This window comes from Balaenoptera acutorostrata, chromosome 12 (assembly GCF_949987535.1).
Source record: "Balaenoptera acutorostrata chromosome 12, mBalAcu1.1, whole genome shotgun sequence".
NCBI classification, from domain to species: domain Eukaryota; kingdom Metazoa; phylum Chordata; class Mammalia; order Artiodactyla; family Balaenopteridae; genus Balaenoptera; species Balaenoptera acutorostrata.
In genome coordinates, this window is record NC_080075.1 from 68,416,329 (window position 1) to 68,438,590 (window position 22,262).

The following is a 22,262-nucleotide window of genomic DNA, read 5'->3' on the forward strand; positions in this document are numbered from 1 at the left end:
TATTTAAAAAAAATAAATGAAGTAAAGCCTAAAGTGATACTTTCTTAAGGCCAGCTTGGCATGCAAAAGTTAGGCTGGAATCCCTACGTCCTAGCTTCCAAGACAGTGCTTTCTGTTATAGTATGTGCATAATATGGGTAAACCTACTTTAATAACAATTTTACTTATAAAATTTCACACAGGAAGCAAAATTTAATCAGGAAAAGTATCATTTTATAGTTATTTTTAATTACTTTACAAAATTAAGACCCCAGCCAATACTTGATCTTGGACTTCTAGCCTCCAAAATACAAGATAATAAATTTCTATTGTTCAAGCCAGCCAGTTTGTGGTACTTTAATACACAGCCCTAGCAAACAAATACAGTATTTAACAGAATAATTTCAATTTTAAAAGAGCCTAGCAAATGCACATAACTTTCTACTTTGAAGACTGATATTCAGCATATCTAAATAATAGATATAAAACTCAAAGAAAAACATTTTGGTGTAATGTTCTTACCATTTATACTTAACACAGTAACGTTTAGACAGTAATTTAAAACATGACAATACTGGAAAAAGAACACTCACGTATTTTGAAGTTAAACTTGCAGCACTTATATTAAAGAAGGTTGCATTAGATTCTGCAGCTACTGCTTTAGCCTTTAAAAATCACAAGGGTAAATACCGTATTAGTTCAATTGCTTTAAAAAGATAACCACATCTGATCAATTTAAGTTCTAGAAAAGATTTCCTAAAAATATAAGCTATGACACAATTCTCAACATATGGCAATCAACGTGTTTTCTTCTCAGCAATGAGGAAAAGGTCTAGGAAGAGCTATGCTTCTTTCCACTCTCTTTTTCTCTAAGAAGTGACAGGGAGAGGTTAAAGAAAAAAAAAAAAAAGAGGGTATTATTCTCTTCCTAGTTATAGGAGATAACTGCTTGGAGAAAGACAAACAGCTAAGGGAAAAAGTTACTCTTTCCCTATTTATGTTTTCCCTCTAGGAGAGCTATGCAGGAGAAAGATATCCAAATCCTAGCAAAAACTTTTGGCAAAAGGATACAGAAAAAAAAAAATCTGTTGTATGTCAATTATGCCTCAATTTAAAAAAAAAGAAATCTGTATCATGCTGATTATTTTATTTAAATAAACCTGTTACAATAGTAAAAAGAAAAAAATCAAAGATCAGGAAGATACTCAATATAGTAAGGTAAGCTCTTCTACAGTAAAATTTTATTATTTAACTTGGGAAAATAATGAAAATTACACTATTAAATTTAGCCAGCCCCAAACTACTACGGAAGATAACGTATGTGGGTTTCCACCTACTTCATCATTAAAAACTAGTTTAAAAATTGGGAGTTCCCTGGTGGTCCAGTGGTTAGGACTCGGCGTTTTCACTGCTGTGGCCCTGGGTTCAATTCCTGGTCAGGGAACTAAGATCCCGCAAGCCACGCAGTGCGGCCAAAAAAAAAAAAAAGTATATTATAGCAAAAGCAAGTCATAAATAATAGACTCAGGGACAATGAAAAGTTTCTTCTTTCATATTATCTCCCTAATATCTCAATAGAACATGCAAATTTAAAAAGAATTCTTGGGACTTCCCTTGTGGTCCAGTGGTTAAGACTCTGCAATCCCAATGCAGGGGGCCCGGATTCAATCCCTGGTCAGGGAACTAGATCCCACATGCATGCCACAACTAAGAGTTCGCATGCCACAATTAAGGAGCCAGTGAGCTGTAACTAAGGAGCCCGCCTGCCACAACTAAGGAGTACACATGCTGCAACTAAGACCCAGCACAACCAAATAAATAAATACATTTTTTTAAAGTTTAAAAAATAAAAATAAAAAGAATTCTTACCAGCATTGTTTTCCCATTTCCAGGTGGACCAAAGAGTAACAGTCCTCTGGCAGGAGCTCTAAGCCCTGTGAACAACTTAAAAATATACACTTTATTTCACAACCATGATTCTGGAGACACTTTTTCCAGACATTTTAAGTATTATTTGTTATCTAAAAAGCACCATCTTTCAATAGCATCCTCCCAAAGAGAGATGCCCAGAGCTCTAAAGAGAACACATAATCAATAAATTAGAATAATTATTAAAAACAGAAGAAAACAAAATGAATTAAAACCAAACCCTTATTGATCAAAATGAAAGCAGATTGGTTAAACAAGACATATTGAACATAGTATGCCTCTCTACTTCCTTTAGAAATCTCACCAAATAATAGTAAATGAATAAAAAAGATGTAACTCTTCAAAACAGAACAAAAAATTACAAAAGGAGACAACAGAGGACACAAATTTTTGTAGATGGAGAGCTGATAAAGTGTGGTAAATTATTTAACGGAGTTGAAGGAGCTAAAACCTAAGTGCCAGCTTGTGAAGGGATACCTAGATACAAGGAGCAAGCTGATGTGAACAAAAAACCCTGGAACAGCTCAGGAACTGGAGGCACCAGGTACCAGAGAAAGCAGCAGTAAGGTAGCTGGCCAAAAACAGGGGAACTGATTCAAAGTCTGTATGAGGAACAATGGAACCCATGCTCTTGCCCCCACAAAGAGCACTCCGGCAAGTACTCCTCTTCCATAACCAAAGGAGGCAGACGTCTTATTCTGTAGAGAAATTTAACCAGAGTCTCCAAACTCTGGGACACCAGGCATGGCAGGAATGAAGGGTGAAGCACCCGACTGATAACACTTTACTTAATAGTGAAAGTGTATGTACTTTTAAGTTGAACCATATGAAGCGGTTGATATTCAACTTAAAGATGGAATATCTTTTTGAGTGGTTTTAGGTTTACAGAAAATTTAATGAAAAGTGTAGAGAGTTGCCACATAACTCCTCACTTCCCCCATTTCCCCTATTATTAACATCTTGCATTAGTATGGTACATTTAATACAGCTGATGAATAGTGAGATGTTACTATTAACCTAAGTCCATAGTTTACATTAGGTTCACTATTTGTGTCACATATCCACCATTACAGTTTCAACCTAAATCTTGACATCTAATCAAATTATCAACAAGGGAAGACAGTAGATTAAATATATTTTCAAATGTGTGAAATCTCAAAATATTGTCTCACATGACCCTTTCTCAGGAACTTACAGGAGGATGTATGCCATCAAAATGAGAAAATAAACCATGAAAGAGAAAATAGGGAATCCAAAAAACCGAGAGATCCATTAAAATAGAAAGACAAAGAAAAGTTCCATGATGATGGTGAAGCAAGATTATAGAACAGCTATGAAATAAGAACAACTGGTCGAATGGAACAGAAAAAGGTGGTTCCAGGCAAAGGGGTTCCAAGAAAAAAAAAAAACTGAGCTAATGAATTTTCAAATTGGTTTGACAATTGGTAAGATGAAAACTAAGCAAACAAAAAAGTAACACAACTATTTACTGTAGGGGGAAAAAAAACCTATACAAGGGAAAAAAACACACTATCCTACTCAGCTTGGTACTTAACATTTACAAGAAATAAATATTGATTTAACCTCAGCAATGATATACTACACTGGGAGGATGGGGTAGGGAATGTGTGATATAATGGAGCTAAGGGTTCATCAAGTTAAAGATTCTACATGAAAAAAAAAAAAGAATTGGCTTTATAAGATTATTACTTAAAGAGGTAAGTTCAAAAACTTTTAAAAAAGCAAATGTTCAAGCTGGTATAATGAAAGATAACATATTTAGAAATTCATGGAAATTTTAGTAGTAGGTAGAACCTTTTAAAATTGGAGAACAGTCACATTCTTCTAGAAAACTGAAAGAAAATGCTATTATTAAGCAGCAAGATAACAAAATAAACATAAGAGCTCTACAGATGAACCGGTTTGCAGGGCAGAAATTGAGACACAGATGTAGAGAACAAACGTATGGACACCAAGGGGGGAAAGTGGTGGCGGGGGTGGGGGTGGGGGTGGGATGAATTGGGCGATTGGGATTGACATGTATACACTGATGTGTATAAATGGATGACTAATAAGAACCTGCTGTATAAAAAAATAAATAAAATTAAATTCAAAAACTAAAAAAAAAACACAAGAGCTCAGAAAAATGCTGACAAATAAGGTGGACAGGATATGAAAGAGGTCTATGAAATAGGACAGAAGAATATATATTTTCGTTGTAAAATTTTTGAGAAAAGTATGTAGACAGATCATTGTGATATACTTTGAAATGTACTACTTTGGGGTCGGAAGGTATGTTTTATTTTATATTCTTCTTACAGTTTTAACTTGTTTCAAAGATTAATATTTGTGATTTTTAAAAATTACTTTTTAAATATTTAAAACATAGTCCTATTTGATGGCAGGGAGATGGACAAGAGTTTTTTCAATGTCCTTTCCAGGTCCATGACTTCATGAATGAACAAGGGTTAAAGTACTTGCTTTAGGTAATTCTGAGAAGAAATTAACTCAAGCATATATTTTTAATATTATTTATCTCCTTAAAGCCATTTTTAGCGTTCGGTGACTTAATTATGATTCTGCGTTTCTATGATGAAATAAAAATTCTAGCACACTAAAGAATGAATAAGTTCGTCATGATGCCTGTCATACCCAACTTTCCAATCTAGCCTAACAATGTCCCCACCGTGGTCCATGCAAGCTCCCCACTGTGGACAATTATGAATAAAGCTGATTTGTTGCACAATGGAGATGCTTTATGAAATAAGTCTGACCCATTCACGGCTTACCACGATCCATTTTATGGGTCTACTGTGAAAAGCTGAGCTAGGACAATCATATTCCCTTTCTGAATTAGAATCTGAACTAGAATTATAAAAATGGTCCAATTGGCAGGTGTGGAGACAGAGAGACAAATGGTCCAAACCCTGAGGTCTGGGTCTACCTCAAATTCTGTCCTTCCTCAAGCTCCAATTTAGTACATTTACTAAGGTTTCTGCCCCTCCCAAGGCTAGGTTATTCAACTTTGAAATTCCAGTTTTTTCTAATATTATAGCGCCACCATGGAAATATGCCAAAATGCAAAGTCATATGCTGTTTGACCTCACTTTCCACTTTAGATGTGTTCCCTAAAGCTATGGGTAGAGCAGAAGCTGAATGCCTTCTAGCACAGTCCAAATATTTCCTTACTACCTTTACAATTTTAGATATATTTTTGTACCCTAAGAAGCATACCACTTAATAAATACTAAAATCCATACTTAAGAATTAGCTGGCAGTTATAGCATTGAGGCGGCAGTCTAATGTTAGGAATCTTATTTATTTCATTTCCTAGAACCACCACTTAACTATAATGTTGAGCAAGAAATTTAGATTTCAGGATTAGTTTCTTTATCCACAAGTGGACTAGATGACTGCGAAGATCCTTTTCAGGTCTACAATTATATGAGTTCTTTCAACAAGCATTTTTTTGTCAATACTCACTCTGCTACATTTACTACTTTTACATAACCCCAGGCAAAAAGTAAGCCCAAATACAAGCTATAATATGTTTCCTCCAAGTGTAGCCTGAGGTGCTACAAGAGATAAATTTGGTTCATATAAGGACAAATGCCTTCTATTTTAATAATTCTCTATTTTATTGTGTATTAGGAAAATTTCAATTAGTATATTAGACCAGTGATTTCATGCACACTGCTTCTTAGAGTGGGCAAGAAGTAAAAATAAAGAAAGCAGACTCAAAAAATAGTAAGTTTCAGTATAGTTGGTACTCACAAGTTATAAACACCATGAAAGTAGTATGAGAGTGACATAGACTATAGAAAACTAGAGCCACACAAGCTTTACACATTCATTTAAAAGCGTATTCATCACAATGTGCCATATACCATCTATTTTCACGAGATTTTGTAAATGAGTCCATTAAGACTTGAAAGTTCTAGGAGAAGAGAAATAACTAATCCAGACTGGATCCTCATATTTATTTTTTGCAATATTTTCAGAACAGCATCAAACATGAAATCCGTGAATTGTGAGAATCCAAAACAATGCTAATTGGGAGATTAGGTTTGACATAAATACACTACCATGTGTAAAACAGATAGCTAGTGGGAACCTGTGGTATACAGCACAGGGAGCTCAGCTTGGTGCTCTGTGACGACCTAGATGGGCGGGATGGGAGGGGATGGGAGGGAGGCCCAAGAGGGAGAGGATATATGTACACATATGGCTGATTTACTTCGTTGTACAGCAGAAACTAACACAACATTGTAAAGCAATTATACTCCAATAAAAAAGAATGAAGCACTGAAAAAAAGAAAAACAATGCTATGTGTGGAAAATTAAATATTTATTATCAATTGCAAGATTACCTAACTTCCTTAGTGAGTTTAAAAATAAGGGATGAAAAGGTGAGGTCCCTACCCATCATTCACCAGCTCTCCACTTACTTTGATGACTTAATATCTTGAAAATAATTCTTTTATTTATTTATTTACGCATTTATTTATTTATTTATTTATGGCTGCGTTGGGTCTTCATTGCTGCGCGTGGGCTTTCTCTAGTTTCGGTGAGCAGGGGTTGCTCTTTGTTGCGGTGCGCAGGCTTCTCATTGCGGTGGCTTCTCTTGTTGCGGAGCATGGGCTCTAGGTGTGCAGGCTTCAGTACTTGTGGCACACTGGCTCAGTAGTTGTGGCTCGCGGGCTCTAGAGTGTAGGCTCAGTAGTTGTGGCACACAGGCTTAGTTGCTCCGCGGCATGTGGGAATCTTCCCAGAACAGGGATCGAACCCGTGTCCCCTGCATTGGCAGGCGGATTCTTTCTTAACTTTAAATCTCTCTTACCTTGATATAAAAATTATTTCCTGTTACCTACTTTTCCTATAAATTTAATTAAAAATGGACTGGGAATTAGGAACCATTATATTTATTCTCCTCTCCAGTATAAATAACTAGTCAACATCAACTGCTAATGTTTTTTTCCCTTAAAAGACATCTAATCTACTGTTATATGAACTAATCATTCTAGTATAGCTCAAACACTTCTTTACTGTACTATGGATTCAGTAATGGATGATGCTATAGGAAAATGATAATATAAAATCCTTACCTCAGGCCTCAGAGAAGGAAGAATAACAATTTCTTGCAATGCTTGTTTTGCCAACTCTTGACCAGCTATATCATCAAATTTAACAGCTGTTCCACTAAGAAACAGAATTTCAGTTAGCTCCGTAACAGAAATATACTTCAGTTATTATAATATTAAGTCTAAGCTCTATGTAACATAGCCATTTTTATGTTAACTGTGAAACTATAGTTAAATCAGTAAAGCAATGGTTTTCTACATTTACAGTAATTGAAAACCATCATAAAAATTACATATATAAATTAGACAAGGTATATATATTATTTATTTCACTCATGATATATTTCATAAATAAAAAAAATTTAAAACCCGATAAAACACTTTAGATGACAAAACTTACTTGTCCACAATTTCGTTCATTATAAGGTTAGCAAGGTTGCTGTCCACATTCCTAAAGTTCTTCAAGTCTTTCTTTTTACGAGCAGCAGTTGTAGGGGTAGAAGGTTTATTTGTTCTATTTGTTTTTGGTGTACTCTTGAAGGACACAAAATTTTAATGTGAAAACACAACATAATGTTTACACTTTTCACATGTGAGTCAACCTTAATGTTCACAGAATTAAAGGCTTAAAAGTAGCAAAAAATGGATATAAAAATCCGAAAATTGTATATTTACTCCAAGATAAAATGGCATTCACTATAGAACTACATTTGGCATGAAGTGGGTTTATAGAAGATTTTATCCAGAGAGATTCAGTTACTATAAAATAAAAAGGCTCTTATCACAATGCAGTCATACAATTTTGATCCTTGTTAGAATTGTAACAAAACTCTATGTATGTTTAATGTTATAAAACATTTATGTAGATTTAAATAATTAAAAGAATAACAAATTTTAAATGAACTATAGGGAATTCCCTGGTGGTCCAGTGGTTAGGACTCAGCGCTTTCACTGCCAAGGACTCGGATTCAATCCCTGGTCAGGGACCTAAGATACCACAAGCTGCACCGTGTGGCCTAATAAATAAATAAATTAATTTTTTTAAAAAAGAATTATACAGTATTATACAAAACAGATTGGATAAGCAAACTTACTATTAACCTATTTAGGACCAAAAGGAGTTAAAAAAAATTTGCTTAAAAAATAATAGAGAAAAAAAAAGATTTGCTTTTTAGTAGCAAGTTGCCTCTACTACTTAGAGTCTTAAAAATCTAAATTAAAAAAAAAGTTTCATTCAATGTTGTAGAAACTTATCAATTATCTAAGGTATTATAAAGTACTTGTAATAAACTTAAGCAAGCATATCATGTTCAAAATTTTCTATTTGCAACAGCATAGCAGTTAAAGTTACTGTCTCCAAATACCTTATGAGTGGCAGTTGCAGGACCAGGTCCCTGTCTCACTCCAGAAACCATGGATAAACCACTGCAGCTAGGTGCTCTGTGGTGGCCTGAAAGAGCTGTGGATCCAGTTTTCATAACTGTTTTTGAACGAGGCAGTGAATTACTAGTGTGCGTTAAGGGATCTTTTCTTTTCGGAACAGCTCCACTTTCTATCAAGGAAATAAATAAAATCATCATGGTTAGAAAATTGTGGCTAAACATTATAAAAAGTAATATAAAGACCAGTACAAATTTGTAAAACTAATTGTTTTTTACTTCAACAATATTTCAAAATAAGATTTCAATCAGAATATATACTAGGGTGTTCATAAGGGTTATTACTGGGTGTGGGCAAGATTATGGGTTATTTAGCTTTTTCCTTTTCCTGATGTATATTATAATTTTCTTATAAGGAATATGTATTTGCTATAAAAAGAAATAACTTTATTTGTGGGGACAGGAGGAGGATATAAAAAAGGTACCAAGCAATAAAGCTGCCAAAATTTTCTTTTTTTTCTTTGTTTAAAAGCTGCCAAAAATTAAACAAACAAAATGTAGTAAAGGCATTAGGGATAGGTTGTATGGAGAAAAAAAAAAAAATAGCACTTCGTTCCAAACTTTTAAGACTACAAAATAGTATGAAAGTCCAGTCTGTGCCACCAAAGGTTTAAAAAAATAATTTTAATTTAAAGGGTATAAAGATATGGTTAAATCGCCAAGTATTTTATCCTCTATCTATGCAAATAAACACATATAGGACACCTTCAATTAAATCTAAAAGGTTACCTGACCTAGCTACCGTGCTCTTCTACATAAATTACAGACTTTTGAATGTTCAAATCTCACTGCTTCTAAATAATATTTTCATATACTATATAACAAACATCAGAGTTTATGAATAACAATGTTCACTGTGAAGACAGATGTTAAATCAGTCAGCAAATTAGAGTAGCCTAGAGAAAAGACTAGCTTAAGGACAAAAGCCTTATTGTTGCTCTTGTCATCAAATCCCTTAATATGGCTTAAGGAAACAAAAGAAGGGAACTTAAGAGTACAGTAAATTAGGGACTTCCCTGGCGGTCCAGTGGTTAAGACTCCGAGCTCCCAATGCAGGGGGAGCAGGTTAGATCTTGGTCAGGGAATTAAGATCCAAGGGTTCTTTTCTAGTAAACAAATGCAAAGTTCTGTACCGTATGTTCAAGGAACTAATGGATAATGACCCTATAGGAAGAAGCAGGAAAGCAATCCAGAAAAGGGAATGACAATAAGGAAAAGCCAAGGTGTGAATAAAAGCAAGATCTGTCTAGGGTGATGATAAGTATCATGCATTTCAGAGGGAAAAAAGGAGACCGGAGAAGAATTTCTTCAAACAGAAAATATACAGTCCTAAGATTACAAATGGATAGAAATTTTCATAAGGAACTGTGAGAATGACAGCAGACTTCTCATAAAAATAACAAAGGTCAGTAGACAATGGAGTATGCTCAAAATGCTGAAGGAAAAAACAATGTTAACTTTCATTTATTCTATATTCAGGTGACCAGTCACATAAGAATGAGGGTATTTTCAGACACTAGAAAGGCTGAGAGAGTTTACTATCTACAAACCCTCATTAAAAGAAATACTAAAGGAGGTCTTTTAGTTAAAAAGCAAATTAAAGTAAAGCAATTATACTTCAATAAAGATGTTTAAAAAAAAAAAAGCAAATTAAACACAGAAAGGAGTAAAACACTGTAACATGAAGCTAGAGAGCAAGAAAAAAATCAGACAATGTGGGGGGAGGAAAAACCCAAAAGGGCAAATAATTAAAATATATTATTTGTCTTTGGGTAAACAATATTTACTAAGTTACTAATAATATGAAATATAATTTTTCAATATAACTAAAAACAGTGATATATATATACACATATATATGTACATATATAGACACACACACGGAATGAAGGATAATGGTGGCGTAAGAGAATTAAACCTTCTTCTACCTGAAAAAGAAGTCAATACATATCAAAAACTCATAAATCAGGAATAGCAATAAAAGCATAATATTTAAAAGTATAATGAGCATGAGAAAAAATAGCAAAGAGTTAAATATTGTATGAGGAGCCAAACTAGGGGTGCAGGTAAGAAAGGGAGATGTAACAGGTGGGAAGGGGAATATTATTTTTCTTTATAAACCTTTTCAGTATTTTTTAATCAACATTTTAGGGTATAATCTATGTATAATCTTTTGCATGCATTTAAAATGTACAATATATTGGCAAAATAGCCACTAAAATCAAGATACAAAATGTTTCCATCATAGCCAAAAGTTTCCTTGTATCCATTTGCACTCCATTCCTCTTACTGCCCCTGGCCCTAAGCAATGACTAATCTGCTTTCTGAATACTGGAGTCATCTGATTTAGCAATTTCTATTGATCTAAGTTCAAGGTCACTGAATCTTTCATTTGACATCTCCAATCTGCTGTTGAGGCTATCTAGCAATTTTTTTCACCAACTGTACTTTTCAACTTTAAAACTTCCACTATTTTTATTGTTTAGTTTATATTCTCTGCTAAGAATTGCAGGTTTGTTAACAGATGCCATATTTTCTTTTAATTCTTTGACCATATTTATAATGGCTGCTTTGAAGTCTTTATCTGCTAAATTCAACATGTGGGCCCAGCCAAGAATCAGTTTCTACAGGCTGATTTCTTTCTTGAGTAAGGGTCACACTTTCCTATTTCTTTGCACGTCTAATAATTTTGACTTGAAAATTGGACATTGTAGATAACACATAAAGTATTAAGCAGACTTTGGCATATCTGCTTCCTAAGAGAGAAGAAGTAACTCATCCAAGTGAAACATCATAGAATGTTCCATAAGTGGGTGACACTAATGAACTAGGCATGAATGAGCCAGCTGATTCACTAAGGCTCAACAGGAATGAAACACCAGTGCTGCATAAATTAGCTGTGAAGTCAGTATGTCCCCCCAACAAGAAAAAAGAACAGAACAAGTAACTAGGTATTTAAAATAAGACAGTTTGATTTTTTTAATGGATCCCAGAAAAGAAAGCTGCTTTTGTCCCCCAACATGGCAGAAAAATACAATAGGATCTCACATGTGGAATTAAGTAGAAGAAAATCAAGATGACAAGGGAAAGGCATACCAGCTCCTCAGGGCTAGAAAATTTTGCTGTTTACTCAGGCAGGATTATTAGGATCTCAAATTTGTATTTTGGAAACTTCACTATTTACACGTGGTGCATTCTTACATTTCTTTGTTTTTTCAAACAGTTCATTATGAAGACGTCAGCCCTTCACAAACATGCTAAAAGAAACAGACAAAATACTTCTCTATACTTGAAAAGGTTATTTTAAATCAGATACACGAAGGAATGGGAAAATGAATGTAGTTACTAAGGTGGGGCTCTGTAGTGGAAGACCAAACCAGAGTGAGAACTCCTTAAGGAAGAGGTGAAGCCACAAGGGAAAGAGTTGATGACCAATTGTCTCTTCCATCCCAAGAAAACCACTCACACTATTTCCTCTTTATTGAAATCTTGTTCATTGCAGCACTATTTACGATAGCCAGGACATGGAAGCAACCTAAATGTCCATCAACAGAGGAATGGATAAAGAAGATGTGGTATAGCAACTAAGACCTGGCGCAGCCAAATAGATAAATAAATAATAAAATAAATATTTTTTTAAAGAGATGTGGTAGATATATACAATGGAATATTACTCAGCCATAAGAAAGAACAAAATAATGCCAAGTGCAGCAACATGGATGGACCTAGAGATTGTCATACTGAGTAAAGTAAGTTAGACAGAGAAGGGTAAATATCATATCGTTTTTATATGTGGAATCTAAAAAATGGGTACAACTGAACTTATCTACAAAACAGAAATAGAGTTACAGAAGTAGAAAACAAACTTATGATTACCAGGGGGTAACGGGGGGGGGATAAACTGGGAGATTGGGATTGACATATACACACTACCATATATGAAATAGATAACTAATAAGAATCTACTGTATAGCACAGGGAACTCTACTCGATACTCTGTAATGGCCTATATGGGAAAAGAATCTAAAAAAAGAGTGGACATATGTGTATGTATAACTGATTCACTTTGCTGTACACCTGAAACTAACACAACATTGTAAATCAACTACACTCCAATAAAAATGAAAAAAGCAAACAAACAAAAAAATAAATCTTGAAACTTTTTAAAATCACGTATGAGTAAAGAAAGCAGTTGTTTTATAGTCTATACTAAGGGTTTTCTGCTACAATTTGAACAAAGTAATATTTACTTTAATAAAATTTAAGTACTGGACACAGAACGAATTCTGAAAAAGTTACCAATAAAACTAGAGAAGATGTCAGAGAACCCAGGAAATGAAGATCCTACCACCCAAACAACAAAACCAAAAAGCATTTAATTTTCTGTAGGAGTTGATGTGATGACCAAAGTTTATGGAAAACAAATTTAACCCATAGTAAATAATAGTATTCTAGGGGACTTCCCTGGCAGTCCAGTGGTTAAGACTCCATGCTTCCACTGCAGTGGGGTAGGGTTTGACCCCTGGTTGGGGAACTAAGATCCCTGCATGCCACGCAGCACGGACAAAAAAAAAGAAAAATAGTATTCTCTCTTTTTTTTTTAATAAAATTTATTTATTTATTTATTTTTGGCTGAGTTGGATCCTCGCTGCTGCCCGTGGGCTCCCTCCAGTTGCGGTGAGCGGGGGCCACTCTCCGCCGCGGTGCACGGGCCCCCCACTGCAGTGGCCTCCCCCGTTGTGGAGCATGGGCTCTAGGCGTGCAGGCTTCAGCAGCCGTGGCGCATGGGCTCAGTAGTTATGGCTCATGGGCTCCAGAGCGTAGGCTCATTAGTTGTGGCGCACGGGCCCAGCCGCTCCGGAGCATGTGGGATCCTCCTGAACCAGGGATTGAACCCGTGTCCCCTCATGTTCTGTGATTATCTCTAGGCTCATCTATGGTGCTGCAAGAGCAGTGTTTTATCCTTTTCCATGGCGAATATTCCATTGTGTACATGGACCACTTCTTCTTTGCACATTCATCTGGCACAAGGTGGCCATCCCTGGTTTCACATCAACATGATCTCAGGCACAAACCTCCTTGTCTTTCCATTTTGTCTTTAAGTTACTTGCTGAAACAACTGGCCCACGGTCCCCAGGACTGTCGCGGCTTTGGCCGCCGGGGCCCCTCCAGAGCCGGCAGCCTCAGTGAGGCTGCCCTCCCCTCGGGCTCTGGGGCACCTCAGTGACGGCGGAGGGAAGAGACCCCGAGCCGGGAGTTCCAGCTCTGCGGAAACGCGGGCTCTGTTCTGGGTGAGGAGGTGGGACTGCCGAAAAATAGTATTCTAATGCTTCTCCTCACTATGTGAATTCAGCTTCAAACTTTTTCTAACAAGTGCTATGATAAAACATTCATGTATTATATTAATGAAAATATATATGCATTGAAAATTGGTATATAACAAAGAAAAATTAAAATTTCTGTCTCAATAAACACTACTTCATAAAAATTTGGTACAGGTACCCACAGAAAAAAACACAAAAGCTCAAAATAAGATAGAAACAAAAGAACATTTTAATAATTTAGGAAAACGAACCTTCATATTTTATAATTTCAAAAATTGGATGTTGTAAAATATGCAAATATAACATGTTGAGAATGGCTATGCCCTATTTATTACATGTTTACACACCATGAATGACAGGGCTACTGTATTTTCCACACAGCCCTGTGCAAACAAAAACCAATCAAATCTACCACTATAAAATCAAATCAACATTATCAGGTTAAGTAAGACTCTACTTTGCATGCAAGCTTTATTATTTTACATGTTAGTTAACCTAAACCCACCTGACTGGAGATGTCCATTGCGGCATGTCAAGTTAGTATTGTCATTATAGACGTCCGTTTGTGACTTGGAAAACTGCAAAACTGGCTGCAGCTTCTCTATGCAACAGAGGGGGGTAAAAAAGAAAAAAATAAACAAAAAGAAAAACATACATGATAAAAAAATAAAATGTATATGTGAAAATGAAAAACGATTCAAGGTGTTACAAAGTTATTACATAATGAAGGGTTTGGCATTTACATAGAGTTACCTTTAACAACATAATTAGTAAAAACTCAGACATTAAAATAGCAACAGAAATGAACAAGTGAATGACTATGTTCAAAATATGCATTATTCAGGTTTGGTAACCTGAGGCAATTCTATATCACTACCATCGCCAGCAAATATTTCCTGAATATCTAATATGTCCAAATCATTGTGTAGGGAGAGCAGGATAGAGATACAAAGAGAACATTAAAAAGGCTTTACAGAGGAAGTGGGCTGTGAGTTGGCTGGGATCTGTAAAGATTAAAAAAAAAAAAAAAAGGACATTCAGGAAAGGAGAAATGACACAGAAGGAAACTGTAAGGAGTGTCTAGGAAAATGCCATATTCAGCTACATTAATGCATGTCAGGCAGAAAATAAATGTAATAAAGCAGAATGGAATAAGCATGCTGCAGAACTGTGTGTACAGTACCCTACCATTTATTTAAATACACACATGTATACTTGTATATATGAAAATTATCTCTAAAAAAGACCCAGAGAAACTGGTAATACCAGCTGCCTCTGGGGATGGGAAATGAGTGGCTGGGGCATAGCATGGGATGGATGCTTTTCAAACTTTAACTTTTGAAATTTTGTGGCATGTGCATATATTGCCTATTTTTAAATTAATCAAAGATTTTAAAGGATTATTTCAACCTTACTCCCACTTCAAATAACAACAACAAATCCTCTCAAGATCTAGGTCTCTATGTCTAGCACCTGAAGCCCAAGAGTGTATCGGTTTGAGCTTCCTTGCCACTCTACATCACTGCTACTACACTCTTTGCCCAGTCAAGTCAATCCATACTGTTAGCTGACGAACACCCTGACAAACACTCTACCACTTACTCACTAGTACGAACTTGCTTTAGCGTCAGTTTTCCGAGGGTCTCAAGGGTTAAATAAAATAATACATGAAGTACTTGCTCTGAGCGTCATTCATAATAGGGCTCAATTTTGACCATATTTATTTTGTTGAAATACTCTAAGTTATCATTACTGATTCTTTCCTCCGGTACTAAGAAGTCAATGAATATATGCAAAAATGTAGCACATATATACTAACTCTTTTAAACTTTCATTTCTAATGTCAGACAAGCAGGCGCCATGCTTGGTTTATGGTACAACCACACATGCCTTTGGGACAGGTTAAATAGCAGCTACCCTTTTTGCACAAAGCACAAAGTACTGCACAGCTTTTGTATCCTAGAACTGGCTGATACAATATACCTTGGAGCCCTTTTTCTGTTGTTAGTTAACAGGTAGGTCATCTGATTTTTCTCAAAGATAATACTCTTCAAATCACCATATTGAGAAAGAAACCATTTGTGTTGGTAAAAGACATAAATTAGAAAGAACTGATTTGTAAATGTCTGATTTATCAATTAAAACTCTTCAATGAAATGTAACAAAAAGTTCACATAAACATTCATTATATAGTAAAAAATAAACAGAAATTAAATCCTTAGTTTTTATAACTAATAACTAATAAGCCATAGAACTTTTTTGCAGGGCTTGGATTTATATGCATGAAAACACACACACAACAGCAGGACACAGCTAATGTGAACCTGCTCCAATTAAATTTTTTTTTTTTAAAGAAAGTAAGCTTAGTTTAATGCTTCTTTTTAAAATGACTAAAGGTCGTGTAGATTAAACAATGATTTAAAATAAAACAAGTCACCTTGCTTCTTGATCCCCTCATGTGCAATCCCCACACAATCATCTCAGTGATCTACTTATAAGGGAAATTTTACCACATAACCTGTGTGCCTACAACCCTTTAGCAGTTTCCCATTGCCCACAGATTAGTACTCAAGCTCCTTTATATGACCAACAAGGCCCTCCATGATCTGCCTACACTTCTTATGCCTGAGCAATCCCGAATTCATGTCTCTACCAGCACCATGCTTTTCCTTGTCCCTGAGTCTATGTTCATGCTGTTAGTTCCTCGTGGAGTATCTTTCCGCCCAACCATTAATAACTTTTATTTATCTTTTTAAATTCCCACTTTAGGTTTCTTCCAGGAAGATTTCTCAGACACCTATTTTCCCATCCCTACGAAATATTTGTGTATCTCCATCCTGCAGTGATGATGATTTATCTATTTATGTCTGCCTTCCCCACTATATCAACAAGAGCCTAAACACAGGAACATTTAATCCAATCTATCAGTAAATCTGTTTGCTCAAGCTTCAAATACAATCATAATCCAACCACTTGTTACTCCTGGTATCACCCTGGTCCAAGCCTCCATCATTTTTCTCCTAGCTTACCACAATAGTTGTCCTACTTGCTCTCCTTGGTACATAACATACCCTTGCAACATCACAACCAGAGGGATCCTTTTAAAACTGAAGTCAGATGATGTTACTCCTTTCTTAAAAAATCGTTGTAACTACTCCCCACTTCACAGGCGGCAAAAGCTCAAATCTTCAGTGGCCTGTAAGGTCCTGCATGTTGTGATGGCCGCCCCCTCTGCCCGCCCCCCCCCCGACCATTAGTTCTCTGACCTCATCTCTACTATACTCTCCTTGCTGTGGCACACTGGCCTCTTTGCTCCTCTCAAACATACCAGATGTGTTTTCTTAAGGCTTTGCATCAGCTCTTACTTCTCCCCAGACCACTCTTCTCCCAGATACCTGTAAGGCTAACTTACAGGTCATGTCAACTTCTCCAAGAGGTATACCCTGACTATCCTATTTAAAACTAAAAACCCAGACCACCTCCCATCTACTCCTAATCCCCTGTACTGTGTTTTATGTTTTCTTTTCTCCACAAATTTATCACCTTCTAACACATGGAATAACTTATTTATTCTTTATGTTTATTGCCTACTGTCAGTATTCTCCCTGCTGGAATATAAACTCTATGACACAAGGATCCTTGTCTATATCCTAAGTGCCTAGAACATGATAACCACCCAATAAATATTTCCCGAGTCAAGAAATAAATTCAGGGCTTCCCTGGTGGCACAGTGGTTAAGAATCCGCCTGCCAATGCAGGGGACACAGGTTCAAGCCCTGGTCCGGGAAGATCTCACATGCCACAGAGCAACTAAGCCCATGCGCCACAACTACTGGCCTGTGCTCTAGAGCCTGCGAGCCACAACTACTGAGCCCACGTGCCACAACTACTGAAGCCCATGCGCCTAGAGCCCATGCTCCACAACAAGAGAAGCCGCTGCAATGAGAAGCCCGTGCGCCGCAACGAAGAGTAGCCCCCGCTTGCTGCAACTAGAGAATACCTGCGCACAGCAACAAAGACCCAACACAGCCAAAAATAAATAAAAAAAAAAAAAAAAGAAAGAAAGAAATTCAGTTTATATCCCTTGGCACCGTTCCTGGTACAGAGTAAGGACTTAATAAATGGACCTTGAATGAAGCTAAATTTTTTTTAAAAAGGGTAATTGCCAAGTATACCAGACACCAATGCCAAAATTATCTTATAATCTACAGCAGGTTTTACACTTAAGCTTTGCTCTAAGGATCACTATCACTAAATTGAAGATATATAATACATATGAACTCTTCCCATCTTTATCAGAGATGCTACATCCTCTCAAACCAGTCTGTATGGGGAACTCCCAGTTATCATTCTCCATACTACTTAGATACCTATCAGGCATTCCACCTCTGAAAAGCTCCATTTTTTAACCAGCACATAATACACAAATATGCTCTACTATGCACTTGTGCACACTTCTTTTTTACTGTCTTTGGTATATAACTCCCAGATATTCTGCGTTCTCAGAAGATAGGAAAATGTTGATGATGTCTTTTATTCCACCCTCTGTTTTTTAAAGTAACATCTTTCATGAATGGACATATAGCATTTTTGAGGATAACAGACAACAACCACCACCAAATATTAATTCTATTAAAGCCTAGCTTCATGTTATATTATATATCTTTTTGTCCTCTCCTCTAACAACACAAATAAGAAATTACTAAGTTGCATTTAAAGACAAGTCTATAAATTGATGAGTTGCTTCTAATGTTTTACCATATCACAATTTCAAATACTGATTAAAGTTAAAAACCAACTATTATTCAATTTGAAACATGTTACAAAATGTTCCATAATCAAACAATCTGCATCACATACATTGATACTTTGTACATATACTGAAAAGGTGTTATAGCTAAAACACATAGAAAGGACCAATTAGAACAATTAGATAATTATTTTACTACAACAACCCTTGATGTAATATGTAATTTTATTTGACACAGTAATAACCGTCACTTAGGAAGAAGGCCAACTGTCAGCCACAGAAGCCAGGAGAACACTGCCTTGTTAGCTATCTGAAAACAGTAAGGGTTTCTTTTTCAAAAATGTGGGGCAAAAAATTTATAAACACCATGGACCATATAGGAATGAATGAATGAGTGAATTAATAAAAAACATATGTGCATATTTGTACACAAAAGCAGGGGTGGTGATTACACACAGGTCAGGAGATAAACAAAAACCAGCATTTTCGAGTACTTACTATGGGTTAGGTTGCTTCAACAATTCATAGTCACAAATACAGTGAGATAATAATTATCTATTAGCCTCATATTACAAATGAAATAAAGAAGACTCAGAAATGCTAAATAACTTATCAAAAGCACAGAGCAACAAATAAAGTCTGCCTGTTTACCAAGTTTCTACTATTTCTATCACATCAAGCTATGGTAGAACCACCCAAGAAGGGTGGGTTTTAGTTCCACCTTGTTTGAAGGGTAGATTTACCTTAAGAATATATTTTTAAAACCTATACCATCAAATAGAAGATGAGCAGTTTCTCTTTATAGACCTTTTACAGCTGATGAATGCAGAAAGAATGACAATTATAATGTCACTAGGCATAAGTCATCAACTGCTGCTAACATCACAAGAAATACTGATGGATAAACACAAAACCAACTATCAAGTAGTCTCATCATTAAAAAATAAAAATCTACTTTCAATCCAATTAAGGCTCTATATCCAACTATCAATTTATAGGGAGGACAGAAGAACATACTAAAAGATAACATGGAGATGCATGGAGCGAAAGTCAGACTGCAGGAAACACTACGTGGCAAAGATCTGGTTCATCAGCAAATAAATTGCAAGAAAAAGAAAAAACAGACTTGTATATTAAAAGAGATGTATAGTATGGATCTTCTTGAAATCCTGATTCAAACAATTAAATTATAAAAAAATAGTAGGAGTTATTAAATTTTGAGATACTGACTGTACATTATTTATATATTATATATAAATTTGGACACTGACCATTTTTTTGACCATTACTTTTATGTTTATGTTAGTATTAAAAGAATTATTAGTTATTTTTTAGGTGTGATAATGGTATTTTGGCAATTTTTTTTTTTGGCAGTCATTTCCATCATCCCATTTAATACTCACAGCTTCCCCAGAGGGAAGAATCATTACCTTCGTTTTATAATGAAATGAGTTTTCTTTTTGAAGGTTTGTTCTAGTTACAAATCAAAGTAAAAAATAAGTGATACACAGGAAATAAGGGAGGGACGGAAAGAAGGGAAACGTTAGAAGTGACAATCTCCTCACTTTGGCAATTTTATTTTTAAAGCATCTTTATCTTTTAGAGATATGAAATACTTATAAATGAAATAAAAAGATATCGAGAAATTGTTTCAAAATAGTAATATGAAGTTGGAGAAAGTGAGCAGGGATATAAACTGTGGTTGGCAAACTTTTTCTGTAAAGAGCCAGTAGTAAATATTAAACTATTTTTAAAAGCTATATATTAAAAGGCTTTGCAGGCTGTATGATCTCTGTATCAACTACTTAATTCTCTCACTGTAGCATGAAAGCAACCAGATAATACACAAAGGAATGAAAGTAGCTTCGTACCAACTTACAAAAACAGGCAGTGAACTGGGTTTAGTCCATAGGCTATAGTTTGCCAGTCTTAAATCAAGACCGACAATGAGCTGATAATTACCAAAGCTGAGTGATGGATAATTAGTTCAATAAACTCTTCTGTTTTGTATATGTTAGAAATTTTCATAAGTTAAAAGAAAGCCTAGAACACATTTTCAAGTTCATTGATTTAATTCCATCTGCATTTAAAGTTTCATTAAACTTTTAAGATTTTAAATCTTAAATTTTAAGATTTTAAATACATCTCATTCCAGTTATACAATGCATTAATTGATACCTAATAGTTGTAAACGGTCCTTGGCCATAACCAAATTAGTCATCATTTTAGCTTGAAGGCGTCTAGCTCTGTCACACTGTTCACCTGAAAGAAAAAGCAGAAAAAAAGAATTAAAATATCTACATTTACCTACTAATGCTGCTTCAAGATAAATTATCATACCAACTAATCTCATGGGGAGTCATGGTCTTTATGAAAAGACTATGAAATTAACAAAATATCATTTTCAAATAATATCTTAAAAAAATCAGTTATAGTTCCTTATCATGGTTTCAGACCTTTTGTGGTATATCATGGATTTTACGGGTTTTGAGACATATTTTTCCCCCTACATTTAAAACTCTTTGAAATTGGGAAGTGTTTTAAAACCTGTGCCAACCTACTAATGCTATCAGCCAGGCTGCAGTCATAACATAGTCTGTCACTTCCTCTGCATACAAAAATTTGGTCATAGATACTAATACTTCTGTTATAGCTATGTCTAAATAAGATTAAGATAGCATATTCAATAAGGTTAAAATTCAAATTCTATGTGATAAGAGAGGATGTGTCATAGTTTAATTGACATTGTATTTTCTCTTGGTACAGTTGAAGGCATTTTTGATTCAATGAAATACTATTTTTCTTATAACCAACTCATTTTCTTCTAACTCTTCTTCTATGCATTTGACAAAGAACAGCAAATATATTTTGTACATAATTCATAAAGTCATGCTCATAAACTCATGAAAAGTCTCCAAGACCCAACCTTCCATATTTACTTGTTCTATTCTGCTCTCTTTTATACAGGAGACCAGTAGCTAGAGAAACAGTCAAAATAAAAAGGAGAGAGAAAAAACCATGGTAAATATTGGACACATTATAGTTACTGGAGATTAGCTGATATAAGTTATAGAATCAGCCAGCCAGATAAAATATCCACTGGGTGGATTGATCCATAAGGCTAAGATTCTCAGCCCACACATTGTAATTTTTGCTTCTGAATTTATTTTAGCTATGATAAGCTGAAGTACTTTACTCATATAATAGTGGTATCCACATACCACTATTCACAGCATAGTATTTAAGAATTCAGGCTCTGAAGTCAGACTGCCTGGGTTCAAATCCTGATTCTACCACTTTCTGCCTATGAGACCTCACGCAAGTTACTTAATTTCTTTGCACTTAAGGTTTTTCATCTGAAAAATAAGGATAACGGTAGCAGCTTTAGAGTGTAGGGTTGTAGTGAAATTAAAAGAGCTAATACGTATGGAGCACATACAATGATGCTTGGGCACATAGTATGTGTGCAAGAAACGTTCTCTACATATTTAAAGGTAATATTAGACTCTAATTTTTTTTTTGGCTGCGTTGGGTCTTCGTTGCTGCACGCAGGCTTTCTCTAGTTGCAGCGAGTGGGGGCTACTCTTCATTGCAGTGCGCTGGCTTCTCATAGCGATGGCTTCTCTTGTTGCGGAGCATGGGCTTCAGTAGTTGTGGCTCACGGGCTCTAGAGCGCAGGCTCACTAGTTGTGGCACACGGGCTTAGTTGCTCCATGGCATGTGGGATCTTCCTGGACCAGGGATTGAACCTGTGTCCCCT

At 35.5% G+C, this 22,262-nt stretch overlaps 1 protein-coding gene across 5 annotated transcripts in view; it reads right to left on the minus strand.

The window, feature by feature from the left end:
- Positions 1 to 22,262, minus strand: part of SPAST (spastin) — a 53,055-nt gene that overhangs the window by 13,477 nt on the left and 17,316 nt on the right. For 3 of the 5 annotated variants that reach the window (XM_057557774.1, XM_057557771.1, XM_007191382.2), the window contains exons 3-9: positions 20,681 to 20,764; positions 14,258 to 14,353; positions 8,354 to 8,541; positions 7,390 to 7,523; positions 7,014 to 7,107; positions 1,849 to 1,923; positions 573 to 644 (exon numbers count right to left, since the gene is read on the minus strand). In XM_057557774.1, coding sequence (XP_057413757.1) covers positions 573 to 644; positions 1,849 to 1,923; positions 7,014 to 7,107; positions 7,390 to 7,523; positions 8,354 to 8,541; positions 14,258 to 14,353; positions 20,681 to 20,764 — 743 coding nt within the window. The remainder of the gene's footprint in view (positions 1 to 572; positions 645 to 1,848; positions 1,924 to 7,013; positions 7,108 to 7,389; positions 7,524 to 8,353; positions 8,542 to 14,257; positions 14,354 to 20,680; positions 20,765 to 22,262) is intronic. The other 2 variants (XM_057557773.1, XM_057557772.1) reach the window with 1 other exon arrangement.